This window comes from Orcinus orca, chromosome 20, assembly GCF_937001465.1.
Source record: "Orcinus orca chromosome 20, mOrcOrc1.1, whole genome shotgun sequence".
Lineage (NCBI taxonomy): Eukaryota > Metazoa > Chordata > Mammalia > Artiodactyla > Delphinidae > Orcinus > Orcinus orca.
In genome coordinates, this window is record NC_064578.1 from 30,670,633 (window position 1) to 30,687,356 (window position 16,724).

Here is a 16,724-nt window from a genome sequence, read left to right on the forward strand (position 1 = left end):
CCATCACGAAACTTGTACAAGCCTCTTAGATAGCCTTATCCACCAGAGAGCAGCTGGCAGAAGCAAGAAGAACTACAATCCTGCAGCCTATGGAATGAAAACCACATTCACAGAAAGATAGACAAAATGAAAAGGCAGAGGACTATGTACCAGATGAAGGAACAAGATAAAGTCCCAGAAAAACAACTAAATGAACTGGAGATAGGCAACCTTCCAGAAAAAGAATTCAGAATAATGATAGTGAAGATGATCCAGGACCTCGGAAAAAGAATGGAGGCAAAGATCGAGAACATGCAAGAAATGTTTAACAAAGACCTAGAAGAATTAACGAACAAACACCTAGAACAATTAAAGAACAAACAAAGAGATGAACAATACAATAACTGAAATGAAAAATACACTAGAAGGAATCAACAACAGAATAACTGAGGCAGAAGAATGGATAAGTGACCTGGAACACAGAACAGCGGAATTCATTGCCACGGAACAGGATAAAGAAAAAAGGATGAAAACAAATGAAGACAGCCTAAGAGACCTCTGGGATAACATTAAACGTACCAACATTCGCATTATAGAGTCCCAGAAAGAGAAGAGAGAGAGAAAGGACCTGAGGAGATATTTGAAGAGATTATAGTCAAAAACTTCCCTAACGTGGGAAAGGAAACAGCCACCCAAGTCCAGGAAGCACAGAGAGTCCCAGGCAGGATAAACCCAAGGAGAAACACACTGAAACACACAGTAACCACCCTGATAAAAATTAAAGACAAAGAAAAATTATTAAAAGCAACAAGGGAAAAACGACAAGTAAAATACAAGGGAACTCCCATAAGGTTAACAGCTGATTTCTCAGCAGAAATTCTAAAAGCCAGAAGGAAGTGGCACGACATATTTACAGGGAGGAAAGGGAAGAACCTACAACCAAGATTACTCTACCCGGCAAGGATCTCATTCAGATTCGATGGAGAAATCAAAAGCTTTACAGACAAGCAAAAGATAAGAGAATACAACACCACCAAAGCAGCTCTACAACAAATGCTAAAGCAACTTCTCTAAGTGGGAAACACAAGAGAAGAAAAGGACCTACAAAAACAAACCCAAAACAATTAAGAAAATGGTAATAGGAACATACATATCAATAATTACCTTAAACGTGAATGGATTAAATGCTCCAACCAAAAAACACAGGTTCACTGAATGGATACAAAAACAATACCCATATATATGCTATCTACAAGAGACCCACTTCAGACATAGGGAAACATACAGACTGAAAGTGAGGGGATGGAAAAAGATATTCCATGCAAATGGAAACCAAAAGAAAGCTGGAGTAGCAATACTCATATCAGATAAAACAGACTTTATTAAAATAAAGAATGTTACAAGAGACAAGGAAGGACACTACATAATGACCAAGGGATCAATCCAAGAAGAAAATATCACAATTATAAATATATATGCACCTAACATAGGAGCACCTCAATACATAAGGAAAATGCTAATGGCTATAAAAGAGGAAATCAACAGTAACACAGTAATAGTGGGGGACTTTAACACCTCACTTACACCAATGGGCAGATCATCCAGACAGAAAATTAATAAGGAAACACACACTTTAAATGACACAACAGACCAGATAGATTTAATTGATATTTATAGGACATTCCACCCCAAAACAGCAGATTACACTTTCTTCTCAAGTGCACATGGAACATTCTCCAGGAGAGATCACATCTTGGGTCATAAATCAAGCCTTGGTAAATTTAAGAAAACTGAAATCATATCAAGCATCTTTTCCAACCACAATGCTATAAGATTAGAAATCAATTACAAGGAAAAAAATGTAAAAAACACAAACACATGCAGACTAAACACTACGTTACTAAATAACCAAGAGATCACTGAAGAAATCAAAGAAGAAATAAAAAAATACCTAGAGATAAATGACAATGAAAACTCGATGATCCATAACCAATGGGATGCAGCAAAAGCAGATCTAAGAAGGAAGTTTATAGCAATACAATCCTACCTCAAGAAACAAGAAAAATCTCAAATAAACAATCTAACCTTACACCTAAAGGAACTAGAGAAAGAAGAACAAACAAAACCCAAAGTTAGTAGAAGGAAAGAAATCATAAAGATCAGAGCAGAAGGGCTTCCCTGGTGGCACAATGGTTGAGAGTCTGCCCGCCGATGCAGGGGACAGGGGTTCGAGCCCTTGCCTGGGGAGATCCCGCGTGCCGTGGAGCAACTGGGCCCGTGAGCCACAATTGCTGAGCCTGCGCGTCTGGAGCCTGTGCTCCGCGGCAAGAGAGGCCGTGATGGTGAACGGCCCCCGCTTGCCACAACTAGGGGGAGCCCTCGCACGGAAGCGAAGACCCAACACAGCCATAAATAAAAAAAAAAAAAAAAAAAAAAAGATCAGAGCAGAAATAAATGAAATAGAAACAAAGAAAACAATAGCAAAGATCAATAAAACTAAAAGCTGGTTCTTTGAGAAGATAAACAAAATTGATAAACCTTTAGCCAGACTCATCAAGAAAAAGAGAACCCTCCCAAACTCATTCCATGAGGCCACCATCACCCTGATACCAAAACCAGACAAAGATACTATAAAAAAAGAAAATTACAGACCAATATCACTGATGAATATAGATGCAAAAACCTCAACAAAATACTAGCAAACAGAATCCAACAACACATTAAAAGGATCATACACCATGATCAAGTGGGATTTATCCCAGGGATGCAAGGATTCTTCAATATATGCAAATCAATCAATGTAATACACCATGTCAACAACTGAAGGATAAAAACCATATGATCATCTCAACAGATGCAGAAAAAGCTTTTGACAGAATTTAACATCCATTTATGATAAAAACTATCCAGAAAGTGGGTATAGAGGGAACCTACCTCAACATAATAAAGGCCATATATGACAAACCCACAGCAAACATCATTCTCAATGGTGAAAAACTGAAAGCATTTCCTCTAAGATCAGGAAGAAGACAAGGATGTCCACTCTCACCACTATTATTCAACATAGTTTTGGAAGTCCTAGCCACAGCAATCAGAGAAGAAAAAGAAATAAAATGAATCCAGTTGGAAAAGAAGAAGTAAAACTGTCACTGCTGATGACATGATATTATACATAGAGAATCCTAAAGCTGCCACTAGAAAACTACTAGAGCTAATCAATGAATCTGGTAAAGTTGCAGGATACAAAATTAATGCACAGAAATCTCTGGCATTCCTATACACTAACAACACAAGATCAGAAAGAGAAATTAAGGAAACAATCCCATTTACCATTGCAACAAAAAGAATAAAATACCTAGGAATAAACCTACCTAAGGAGGTAAAAGACCTGTACTCAGAAAACTATAAGACACTGGTGAAAGAAATCAAAGATGACACAAACAGACAGACAGATATACCATGTCCTTGGATTAGAAGAATCAATACTGTGAAAATGACTGTACTACCCAAAGCAATTTACAGATTCAGTGCAATCCCTATCAAATTACCAATGGCATTTTTTACAGAACTAGAACAAAAAAATCTTAAAATTTGTATGGAGACACAAAAGACCCCGAATAGCCAAAGCAGTCTTGAGGGAAAAAAACGGAGCTGGAGGAATCACACTCCCTGACTTCAGACTATACTACAAAGCTACAGTAATCAAGACAATATGGGACTGGCACAAAAACAGAAATATAGATCAATGGAACAGGATAGAAAGCCCAGAGATAAACCCACGCACCTATGGTCAACTATTCTATGACAAACGAGGCAAGGATATACAATGGAGAAAAGACAGTCTGTTCAATAAGTGGTGCTGGGAAAATTGGACAGCTACATGTAAAAGAATGAAATTAGAACACTCCCTAACACCTTACACAAAAATAAACTCAAAAAGGATTAAAGACTTAAATGTAAGACCGGACACTATAAAACTCTTAGAGGAAAACAGAGGAAGAACACTCTTTGACATAAATCACAGCAAGATCTTTTTTGATCCACCTCCTAGAGTAATGGAAATCAAAACAAAAATAAACAAATGGGACCTAATGAAACTTAAAAGCTTTTGCACAGCAAAGGAAACTATAAACAAGATGAAAAAACAACTCTCAGATGGGAGAAAATATGTGCAAATGAATCAATGGACAAAGGATTAATCTCCAAAATGTATAAACAGCTCATGCAGCTTAATATTAAAAAACCAAACAACCCGATCAAAAAATGGGCAGAAGACCTAAATAGACATTTCTCCAAAGGAGACATACAGATGGCCAAGACATACATGAAAAGCTGCTCAACATCACGAATTATTAGAGACATGCAAATCAAAACTACAATGAGGTATCACCTCACACCAGTTAGAATGGGCATCATCAGAAAATTTACAAACAACAAATGCAGGAGATGGTGTGGAGAAAAGGGAACCCTCTTGCACTGTTGATGGGAATGTAAATTGATACAACCACTACAGAGAACAGTATGGAGGTCCTTAAAAAAACTAAAATAGAATTACCATACGACCCAGCAATCCCACTCCTGGGCATATACCCTGAGAAAACCATAATTCAAAGAGACACATGCACCCCAATGTTCATTGCAGCAGTATTTCCAATAGCCAGGTCATGGAAGCAACCTAAATACCCATCGACAGACGAATGGATAAAGAAGATGTGGTACATATATACAATGGAATATTACTCAGCCATAAAAAGGAACAAAATTGGGTCATTTGTAGAGACGTGGATGGATCTAGAGACTGTCCTACAGAGTGAAGTAAGTCAGAGAAAGAAAAACAAATATCGTATATTAATGCATGTATGTGGAATCTAGAAAAATGGTACAGATGAACCGGTTTGCAAGGCAGAAATAGAGACACAGATGTAGAGAAGAAACGTATGGACACCAAGGGGGGAAAGTGATGGGGTGGTGGTGGTGGTGGAGAATTGGGAGATCAGGATTGACATATATACACTAATATGTATAAAATAGATAACTAATAAGAACCTGCTGTATAAAAAATAAAATAAAATTGAAAAAGATGAAAATAAAAATTAGCAGTATCTTTTAAGAAAACCTAGTCACATGTAGATGTTTTATTATCACTATAAAAAACCTGAAAAGTTTATTTCAAAAGACATATGCAAAATATGTACCCAATAACCTAAAACCTAGACACTAGAGCATCAGTATAGCTTTGATCCTCCCAATTACCAAGCATAAAGTAGCAGTCTCCTTGGTGAAGGGGTATCGCCAAACCAGGTGTCTCTATGTCCCATGAGATCTTAAAACCAACGTGCCAAATATCAGGATCTCTGCCTTCGAGTTGAGGGTCATCCTCACTTTCCTCTTCAGGGTCTGTCAAAAGAGAAGAGAGTTGTCAGAATGCAAATGTTTCATCTAAAGTTCTGGGTTTCATAACAGTTACCTTAGGAATAACTGAGGTTTTAATAAAATATGGATAAGTGAACTATATACTCTTTTTACGTCATTTTTTTTTAAAAAAACAAATTCTTTAGAATATTGTTAACATGTCATTTATTTTTTAATCAAAAAAATCTGAAAATGGTGAGGAAATAACCACACATACCAAAGAAAATGAAAGAAGATTATTTTGTTCAATTCCATGTAACTAAATTAGAAAATCTGGATAGGTTTTTAGGAAAACATTAATGACCAAAATTGACCCCAGAAGAGGTAGAAAAGCTAAAAAAAAGCCAAAGAAGGTATAGGGGTAGTTGTCAAAGAACACAGGAGTAGAGAGCTGCAAAGGAGAATTCTATCAAAAAATTAAGAAGTGGGTAATTTCAATCCACTGTAAATTGTTCAAGAGCACAGAAAAAGAAAAGTGTTCAAATTCTTTTCATAAAGACAAAATACGCATCAAACTCCAAAGCAAGCACACACACCACTCTCACATCTGAAAATCAATGCATATTTCTTAAATACAGTACAGATGGTCCCCAACTTAACGATTTTTCAACTTTACAATGGTGTAAAAGCAACATTCATTCAGTCAAAACCATACTTCGAATTTTGAATTTCATCCTATCCCAGGCTAGCGACATGCAGAACAATACTCTCTTGTGATGTTGGGCACAGGCAGCTCCAAGTCAGCCACGTGATCAGAAGGGTGGAGAACTAATACACTTACAACCATTCTGTACCCATACAATCATTCTCATTTTCACTTTCACTACAATATTCAATAAGTTACATGAGATATTCAACACCCTGTTACAATATACTTTGTGTCTGATGATTTTGCTCAGCTGTGGGCTAATGTAAGTGTTCTGAGCAGGTTTAAGGCAGGCTAGGCTAAGCTATGATGTTCGGTAGGTTAGGTGTATTAAATGCAGCTGTGACTTATATTTTCAACTTACAATGGGCTTATTGGGAGATAACCCCAGTAGGTCATGGAAGATCTATATAAGAAAACAGAATCCAAATCCAGCAGCATATTAAAAGGATAACTTTCCATGACCAAGTAGAACTTATTCCATGAGTACAAGGATAGTTCAATATGCAAAAGTCTATACTTAAAATTCATCATATTCATAGATGAAAACAAACAAACAACAGATATATGAGTCACCACAATTACACAAATGTATGTGACAAAATATATCCTTTCATGGTAAAAACCTCAATAAGATAGCAATGGGTGGCTAGTTCCTTAACATGATACAATACAGATCTATCTCAATCCCAAAGCCAGCATATTTTAATAGGGAAACATTAGAAACAGTCCCAAAGTTAAGACAATGCCCTTTATCACAACAATGACTCACTTAAACAAATGTAAAGACATATTATGTTCCTGGGAAATAAGACGAAACATCATGGAAATGCCGGTTCTCCCTAAATCACCTATAAATTTGACACAAACACAACAAAAATACCAACAGGATTGATTTTTTAGGTGAGTGGGGCAGGTCACTAGACAAGCTGATTCTCTAATTCACGTAGAAATATAAACAAGCAAGCACAGACATGGAATTTTTTTTTTTAACTATACAAAGAGCTCCTACACATCAATAAGATAAAGATCAATTATCACATAGAAAAATGGGCAAAACTTATAACGACAGAACACATAAAATGAAATGAGTTTGTAAACATATAAAATGATGTTCAAACTTATTTATGTAAGAGAAATACAAAGCCATAATCGATATTTTTCACCTATCAGATCACAAAAAAATCAAGCACTTTGATAAAATATGGTGTTAGTCAGAGTGCAGCAAAATGGCACACTCATATTCTCTGTAGAAGACTATTTGGCAATTCCTATCAAAATTACAAATACATAAACCCTTTGAACTTATAAGAATTCCACAATTCCACTTTTAGGAATGTATACTAAAATTCCTACTTGCAGAGGTCACAACTTGAGTGAGGATATTTACCATAATACTGTGTATAAGAGCAAAAGATCAGAATAACCTAAATACCCATCAATAAGTTTCTGGTTTAATAAATTATGAAATGTCCAAGTAATCAATACTATACAGCCACTAAAAGTAACATGAGTTACTTTTAGAGAACTATCTGATATATTTTTAAGGGAAAGAAAGGCATAGGCTATAATTTGTGTAAGAAGTACAAACACACACACGTACGTATATGTACATATAATATTTCTGGAAGGAAAGTCAAGGCTGACTTTTCTGGGCAGAGAACTACGTGGCTGGGATGAGGAGTGGGAGAGACGTAAAGGAAGTGGAAGGCAGACACTATGGTTTACCTACACTAAGAGTCCTGCACTTACCTAAAAACTTGTAAAAGTTCACCTAAGAAATATTTACTGAGCAGTTACTGTATACAAGGCACTGACCTGGGCACCTGGGGTATATCAGTAAATGAAACAAAGACCTAGGTCCAGGGGAGCTTTCCTTCCAGGGGAGCTGTAAATGTTCATCACTGATTACTAAAAAAGGGAACATTTTAAATTCCATTAGACTTTAATCCACTAGACTCTGGTCTTCAAGGGCAGGGTCCATTTTTCTGTTTCATCCACATTTAGAGCCCCAGTGACTGGCATATAAAAAGCATCCAATGAACATCTGTACTAAATTGCCTGCTTAAAAACAAAATGTTCTTTCAGTTCACACCATTCACGGTCCTTACTACGCTAGATGGCAGGAAAAGAAAATGTTAATTATGGGGGGAGGAAACAAATGCAAATTAAATCAAATAATGTAATAAAGCGTGACACTGCTAAATTAGGACAGTTCTCAATATTAAAGAAATCTAGAGAAGAGGCAGGTTCAATGAGGATTAGAATGGGTAGAGCAGAATTCTTGGAGAAGATCAAACTTGAGAGACAAGTACGGTTTAGACTCACAGAGGGCAGAGTACAAAAGATGTAAAGTTTTATGCGATCAAAATGGACAATAAAGCATGCTTTACTTAGGCTGCATCAGGTGCATGCCACATACACAATCCAAAAGTATGTGCTCCCAGATGGCACATATTCTCACACAGAGTCCCTAAATTCTGAACATCTTACTCTCCAGTAACTGTGCACCAGGGTCAGAGGCAGTAAGAGAAAGGAAAAAGAAACTCCCCTTTATAACTATTTGCTCCCATTACTTTGCATAGGTATGGTGAAAAAAAATCAGACCAGAAATCCAAGTTCATGGTCTCTTCAAAGACGGAATGCTACCAGAACCTTTACGGACACATGCAACTGTGGAGATCTTCAATTCTCTAAGTTTGAATCTAAAACCTGGGACTTCCCTGGCAGCACAGTGGTTAAGAATCTGCCTGCCAATGCAGGGGACACGGATTCAAGCTCTGGTCCGGGAAGATCCCACATGCCGTGGAGCAACTAAACCTGTGCGCCACAACTACTGAGCCCACGCACCTAGAGCCTCTGTTCCACAACAAGAGAAGCCACCACAATGAGAAGCCTGCGCACCACAATGAAGACCCAATGCAGCCAAAACTAAATAAATAAATTTATTCAATAGAATAAAATAAATTCTGCCATGGTAACAGAATCTTACCTTTTGTCATATGCGTTATTTCTGATACATATTTTCTCAAATACTCTTTAGTTAAGAGCAGTTTTTAGCTAGATTTCTTTAAAGTCATAGAATTAAAAAGTCCAAAGCCAGGTGAATCCCAAAAACATTTTAAAGAGAGTCCTCTGGAACAGGAGTGTCAAATACCTTATATATCAGAGGACACAATGAATTCACTGGTTGTGGCTTTTCTGAGGACTGGTGTAGAATCACTCTGAAATTTTCTCTAGGCTCAGCAGGAAAGAGTGGTATGATTGATTACTGATGTCTGTCACAGGCACTTGAAGGGAGGTAGCAGCATCAGAACTAGATATTTGCTGTCCATGTCTGATGACATTTTCCAGGAAGTTCCTGTACATAATATATAGTTATACATAACACACAGTTACACCTGAAAATACCAGCATTTGCAAAACTAGATCCTATGGACCAGAAAAGAGCTCACGAAGATATATAGCTTGACCTTTACTATATTTTCTGAACAAATCTAAAGTTAGTTGCCCACTGATAAAAGTGCTTTGTGTAAAAATACCAGTTTCCAGCTACTCTTGAATTATAAGCTCAAATATCACTGGGGCAGTCACAAGTGGCTGTAGGTAAGAAGCAGCTGCCCGTTTTAGACAAGGCACTAGTGGCAGTCCCCAGTCAGCCACTTGACTCTTTTGCAGTACCTGCCTAGCCCCGACAGGCATTCAAGTCCATGAACCTTGCTCTAGCCTACAGGCAAATCAGGCCTATCCCCTGCTTTTATAAAGTTTAACAGGAACAGAGTCAGGACCATTCCTTTGCATCCTGTCCACAGCTGCTTTCACACATAACAACAAGGTTGAGCAGCTAAGACACAGACCATAAGGCCCATAAAGCTGAAAGTCTTTACTCTCTGGTCCTTTATACAGAATACATTTGCCAACTGCTGCTCTAGAGTCTTGATATCTGTGATTTGACAGAGATGCCTACAGCACATATTAGTGAGGAAGCCGAGGCTGAAAAAAGTAATAATGATGCAATGTGACTAACACCCACTAATGTTGAAACCGAGCAGGACCCTATGGGGCTCCCAGGCATGGAGGCCTTTTTGTCCCCCATTTCTTATAGGCAAGACTCCAGCCTCCATGACCTTCCCTGAGTTCCAAAGGGCAGATTCGAACAGTTGATAATCAAGGGGGGGAGCAGCCAGGAAGCCACCTGAGGCAAGATTAAAGGGACCAGAGAAGCGCTTCAAGGTTAGGAGACCCTGCACACACCCTAATCTTGTCAACAACCCCACCCTTTAGAAACTCTGCAGAAGAAAGAACAATGCAAGACTGTTACTGCCTTGATCCTTATTACATACCCCTGACCACTGAGCCCCGACTATAAGACCTCTCCCTATTCCCCAAGGAGGGGGCAACACTTGAGGTGCTGGCCTCCTGTGTTCCCCCCTTTGCCTGGCAAAGAATAAAGCCAGCCTTTCTCTCCCCTCCAGAACTCTGTCTCTGTATCTCATTTCGGCACCGGCGCACAGGGAGCCAAGATTTTGGCAGCAGTGTCATGTGACTAATACCAACATACAACATAATAAAGCAATTAATGCTAAATTATTTGATAAGATCAATTTAACAAAAGAATATTGATATGAGAACTCAATATTTATATGTGTGATACCCCAAGGCTTTCAGGCTGCTTCATTCTAGAGGGTCCTAATGATAACAGATGTAGCAAGTAGCCCAAGATAAAAGAATAGAGACATTTTAAGAAGACTATGTCCCTCCCTGGTCAAATCAACGACAACTTAACTTTAAAAAGAAATGATTTTTAAACTACAAAGACAATGATTTTCAGGTAGCTTTAATGCCACCAAGTATGGACGTTCTAAAAAGGGATCATCTTTATAGGCTAACAGACTGGTTACTACTTTCCCCTCTAAATTTCATCCTCACACTCTTCTCAATATGGAACCAATAAAGTCTTGAACAACAAACAGAGACAGTAATTGCAATCAGTGTTGCCTGATGTCCCCCATAAATCCAGCACCTTTGCAATGTGCTCATTAAAATAATGTTTTGTTGAAAGTTTGTTTCCTCCGTCAGCTGGGTAGGCAGGAGGGAAGCTGTATGTCTGATAAATTTTTTATTGCATAAATACAGTGTTGCCCACTTTCTCAATAAAATCAACTTGCAATTACCTATAGCAACTGCAACTGATTACTGTTCCCCTATGTTATTTTGGAAACAAGCAGAGGCAATTGGCTCCTACTTGCCTTTGAACTTCAGTAACGTTGAAATGATTTTAAGTATCTCAATGTGTTTGGTGCATTCCCAGCTCCCACCAACCAAACTACTAAAGAAGTGAAAGATGTGACAAAGTACAAAAGAAGACTAAGTTTAAAGGTCAAGTTTAAAATGTCCAAAACTGCCCCCGCCAAGTTAACCAATTTGATTTATTTATACTAACTAGTTTTTGAGAAAAAATTAATTCCATTTAATAAAAGATAAATGCCATTCACAAAGCTGTATGCAAACAGCGTCGCATAGAAAACAAAGCTAGAAGCCTGAGCACGGAAGAAGAGATGACAGTTCTAATCAAGTAAAATATATCACTTGAAATTTTCTACCGTATTTAACAGCATATACCATTAATAATGTATGTCAATAATTTCCCTGATATGTAAATATATATTCATCGTCACCACGCATTAAAAAATAGCCCTGGGCTTCCCTGGTGGCGCAGTGGTTGAGAATCTGCATGCCAATGCAGGGGACACGGGTTCGAGCCCTGGTTTGGGAAGATCCCACATGCCGCGGAGCAACTAGGCCCGTGAGCCACAATTACTGAGCCTGCGCGTCTGGAGCCTGTGCTCTGCAACAAGAGAGGCCGCGATAGTGAGAGGCCCGTGCACCACGATGAAGAGTGGCCCCCGCTTGCCACAACTAGAGAAAGCCCTCGAGCAGAAACGAAGACCCAACACAGCCATAAATAAATAAATAAATAAATAAAATTAAAAACAAACAAACAAAAAAACTATTCCCTTAAAAAAAAATAGCCCTATTTCCTATTCCCTATTCCCTTAGCCAAGTGCTAAAATTCTAAGACTCTGGACCTGGCAACTATTTTCTGTTTCCTTAACCCTATACCTAGAGGGGCTTAAATAGCAGGTACCTTCCTATCCATGTCACAGATATTGAGGCAGGAGAAACCCAGAAGTTGCAGAAGGTCAGTTGGTGTACAGAGCCTAAGGATGCTTTCTCTGTCCAGCACTGATCTATGACATTCCAGCGCCTTGGACAAGAAATCATTTTTAAAAATGGAGACAGAAAGTGAAAGGGGAAGGTATGAGGTTGGGAAGACACACTCTAGAAGGGAAATGGCATGGTGGGTGTTTAGGAACATAACTGATTCTGAGTTGTAAGAGTATCACATGAATGACATGGATTTGCAAGTGAAGAGGCTGGAGAGGTAGCGAGAGGCCAGGACACGGCGGGTTTTGTGAATCATGGTAAGCAAGCTAGACTTACACTGAGGGCAGTGGCAGACACTGATAATGACTTTTTCATAGGGTCAGATCTGTTTCTCAGAATGATCCCCCGGGAAGGTAGATGCTTCTGTGTGCAGACGTTGGATAATTTTCCTGGACAGGTTTCCAAAGTAATGGCAAATGGCCTAAGCCAGAGAACATTTGGGAAACACTCCTGAAGGACTCTATCCCTTAGAAAGAAGGGTGGGTCAGGAAGAAGCCTTCCTCAAAGAGCTCTACTGGGCTTCCCTGGTGGCGCAGGGGCTTCCCTGGTGGCGCAGTGGTTGAGAGTCCACCTGCCGATGCAGGGGACACGGTTTCGTGCCCCGGTCCAGGAAGATCCCACATGCCGCGGAGCGGCTGGGCCCGTGAGCCATGGCCGCTGAGCCTGCGCGTCCGGAGCCTGTGCTCCGCAACGGGAGAGGCCACAACAGTGAGAGGCCCGCGTACCGCAAAAAAGAAAAAAAAAGAGCTCTACCATTTAAAAATGCTTTCCTTGATTGGTTGTGAGGAACGAGCACTCAAGCTGGCTGCTAACGCAGAGCACGTTACTCAGCCACTGAGGAATGAATGGTCTGAAGAAATGGAGAATTCAGAAGTTGGAAAAAAAAAAAAACAACACCCTCATCAGCTCAGAATCTATAACAAGAAGCTGCTCAAACATGTCTCGAAACAAGCAATCAGGACAAACATAGTCCCCTGACACACATAAATTATAAAATTAATTATAAGTTTTCTAGGATTTCAGGAGAAATACTGAAAACTCTTTACTGAAAAATCTGAAGCCTTTCAACATGATGTCTGTCTCTGTCAGCTTTCAGATAAAGCATTTGAAAAAAAAAGTTTTTTTAAGATATAACTATTCACATACATAGGAGAATCTCATTATATCATGCTTCATGGACTTGGGGGAATAAAAGGAAAGTGAGAAAAGGAGAGAAAAACTGCTCTGGGGGCTCTTGGCTAAAGCTTTAAGACCACGACATTATTTGAAATAAAATATGAAATGAGGAGAGGAAGCAGAAAGACTTCTCAAATAATACATTCCCCGAACCGAAGCTTCGAACAATAGAGGTTGCGATTCTGTGGGCAACCTCAGGAAAGTGCAGAGAGTGTCATGGAGCCTTAGAGGGAACCCTGATGTTGTAAACAGCATAGAAGACCAGAATCAAAGTGCATTAATCAAAAAAGAATAATGGTTTGTTAACCCAGCTTCAGGCAAAGCTTTATCCAGGGTTCAGAATACATGTCCAAGACCCGGTTTCTCTCCTTCCCAAAGCTCCTGAAAAAGAGAGTGGCCACAAAAGCTGGAGGTGGTCATTTGGGGACCACGAGAAGTTTGTTTTCCTCAAGAAAAGAAAGCTACAGCTCACAAAGAGCCAAAACAGGAAGGGGAAGAAGTTTGAAAGTGACCACACATTACTGTCAAAATAAGGTCCACTCGAAGCCCGTGAGACTTAGTATTAAATAAAAGAATTCCTTATCTTTTTAAATTAAGCTTGTTTAGGTCAAGTGTCTGCTATCTGCAATCAAAAGAATCCTAATACTAAACAGAGATCATAGTTGCAGAAATCAGAAGAGGGATGGGACAGTGGCCACAATGTAGTTGAACAGCACAAACTACTCAAGAACAAAAGATACCTACTGATTTTGGGCAAAAAAATACTTACTGATTTTGCGTTATACGCACATACAAAGAAGGATCAAGACACAAGCCATGCCTTCAAAGAGCTTACAATTCTAATTCAAATATGTGTAAAACTAATGCATGGCTTTAGAAGTCAAGACAATGGTTACTGTTGGGGAAAAGAATATGCTGGAAGGGACCATTTCTGGGGTACTAATGTTTTCTTTATTGATCTGGGAGCTAGTGACACAGATATGTTCGGTCTGTGACAATTCACCAAGCTACATGTTTATGATGTTTGTAATATTTCAATAATTTAAAAAAGAAAAACCTCAATAGACCAGTTGGAAGATAAAGTTAAGAAAACCTCTGAGAGTATATCAGAAAAATACAAAAAGATTAAAAATAAGAGAATAAGTAAGAAAATTAGAGGAAACAGTCCAGAAGGTTCGAGAACCAAACCATATGGATTCTAGAGAGAAGAGAAAACTGGAGAGAAAGAAACCATTAATACAGTGATTCAAGAAAATATCCCACATTGAAGGACCTGAGTTTCCAGATGGAAAGGACCTACCAAATGCCAGTAAAATGGATGAAAAAAATATCACTGCAAACTTATAAAACATTAGGAAAAAAATCCAACCAAAAAAGTCACATAAAAGACAAACAAAAAAATCAGAGCTCTCAACATGAACACTGGAAGATAAAAGACACTAGTACAATGCCCGCAAAATTCTGAAGGAAAATTATTTCCTGTCAAGATTTCCATACCTAAAGTATCTACACATGTTAATGTAGAATAAAGATAATTTAAGACATTCAAGGTCTCAAAAATTTACCTTCTAAGCACCCTTTCTCAAGAAGCCATTAGAGGATATGCTCCACCAAAATAAAGAAACAAATCAGGAAAGAGACGGACAGGGGATGCAGGAATCTGAAAACTCCAACAGAGGAGACTGGATTATGATGAAGGGATAACACCAGATGGAACACCTGGGCTGTTCTTTTCTGATGAGCCACCGCTAACTTCACATCCCACTTCTAAAATTGTAAACTTTAAATATGTGCAGTTCATCGTATGTAAATTATACCCCAATAAAGATATGGAGAGAGGGAAAAAAAGTTCAGCCATTCTTATTGGCCTAGCCTTCTCTTGACAATTAGGAGATGTCACTGCTAGGCTTCTTTTCTCACGGGCACTGGACACTGCCACTCTTTTCTGGTGAAAAGATATGGGACTCGATATAACCATCTCTCATCACCTCTGCCTCTTCTAACCTGGTCCGCCATCTCTAGTCTGGATTACCCAATGGCCTCTTGCAGCTCCCCTGCTTCCACTGCTGCCTCCCTTCTGCTCCAAACTGCAATGGTTCTCCATCTCACTCCAAGTATAAGCCCAGTATTTGTATTACAGTAGCCTCTCCTTATCTGCGGTTTCACTTTCTGTGGTTTCAGTTACCCGCAGTCAACTGCAGTCTGAAAATATTAAATGGAAAGTTACAGAAATAAACAATTCATAAGTTTTTAAGTTGCGCGCCGTTCTGAGCGGCATGATGAAATCGTGCACCATCTGGCTCTGTCCTGCCTGGAAAGTAACTCACCCCTTTGTCCAGTGTAGCCTGCTTGGTAGCCCTCTAGTTATCAGATCAACCGTCACAGTATCAAAGTGCTTGCATTCCAGTAACCCTTCTTTTACTTAGCAATGGCCCCAAAGCATACGAGTAGCGATGCTGGCAATTCCAATATGCCAAAGAGAAGCTGTAAAGTTCTTCCTTTGCGTGAAAAGGTGAAGGTTCTCGACTTAGTATGGAAAGAAAAAGAATTGTACGCTGAGGTTGCTAACATCTATGGTAAGAACAAATCTTCTATCTGTGAAATTGTGAAGAAGGAAAAAGAAATTTGCACTAGTTTTGCTGTTGCGCCGCAAACTGCAAAAGTTACGGCGACAGTGCGTGATAAATGTTTAGTTAAGACAGGCAAGGTATTAAATTTGTACAATACGAAATTTTGCGACAGAGGCCACAGTCACAGAATTTTTATTACAGTATACTGTTATAACTGTTCTATTTTATTATTAGTTATTGTTGTGCCTAATTTATAAATTCAACTTCATCATGGGTATGTATGCATAGGAGAAAACATAGTCTACATAGGGTTCAGTACTATCCGCGGTTTCAGGCATCCACTGGGGGTCTTGGAACGCATCCCCTGTGGATAAGGTGGGGGACTTCTGTACAATATTAGAAGGTCCTACCTTCCGCCCTGCCCCGCCCCTGGTCTTGCCTGTCTGTCTTCACTTCTGTTACTTTTCTTTTTCTCTGCCTCTATTCTATTCACACTTGTTGCTTCTGAAACATCCCAAAGTCATGTCCCATCTCTGAGCCTCAATATTCACCCACTCGCTCCTTCCAGTCTTTGCTCCAGTGTTACCCAACTAAAGGAAGCTTGACTTTCCTATTTAAAACTGTAAACCTGTGCCTCACCCTTATTATACAAGCTTATTTGTTTCTTTCCTATCTCGCTTTGCTAAAACATAAGCTCCATGAGGGCAGGGATT

The 16,724-nt window shown here is 39.1% G+C and overlaps 1 protein-coding gene across 5 annotated transcripts in view; it reads right to left on the reverse strand.

The window, feature by feature from the left end:
- Positions 1-16,724, reverse strand: part of FTO (FTO alpha-ketoglutarate dependent dioxygenase) — a 373,881-nt gene that overhangs the window by 240,984 nt on the left and 116,173 nt on the right. For all 5 annotated transcript variants that reach the window (XM_049702733.1, XM_049702738.1, XM_049702734.1 and 2 more), the window contains exon 4: positions 5,233-5,376. In XM_049702733.1, the coding sequence (XP_049558690.1) occupies positions 5,233-5,376 (144 nt within the window). The remainder of the gene's footprint in view (positions 1-5,232; positions 5,377-16,724) is intronic.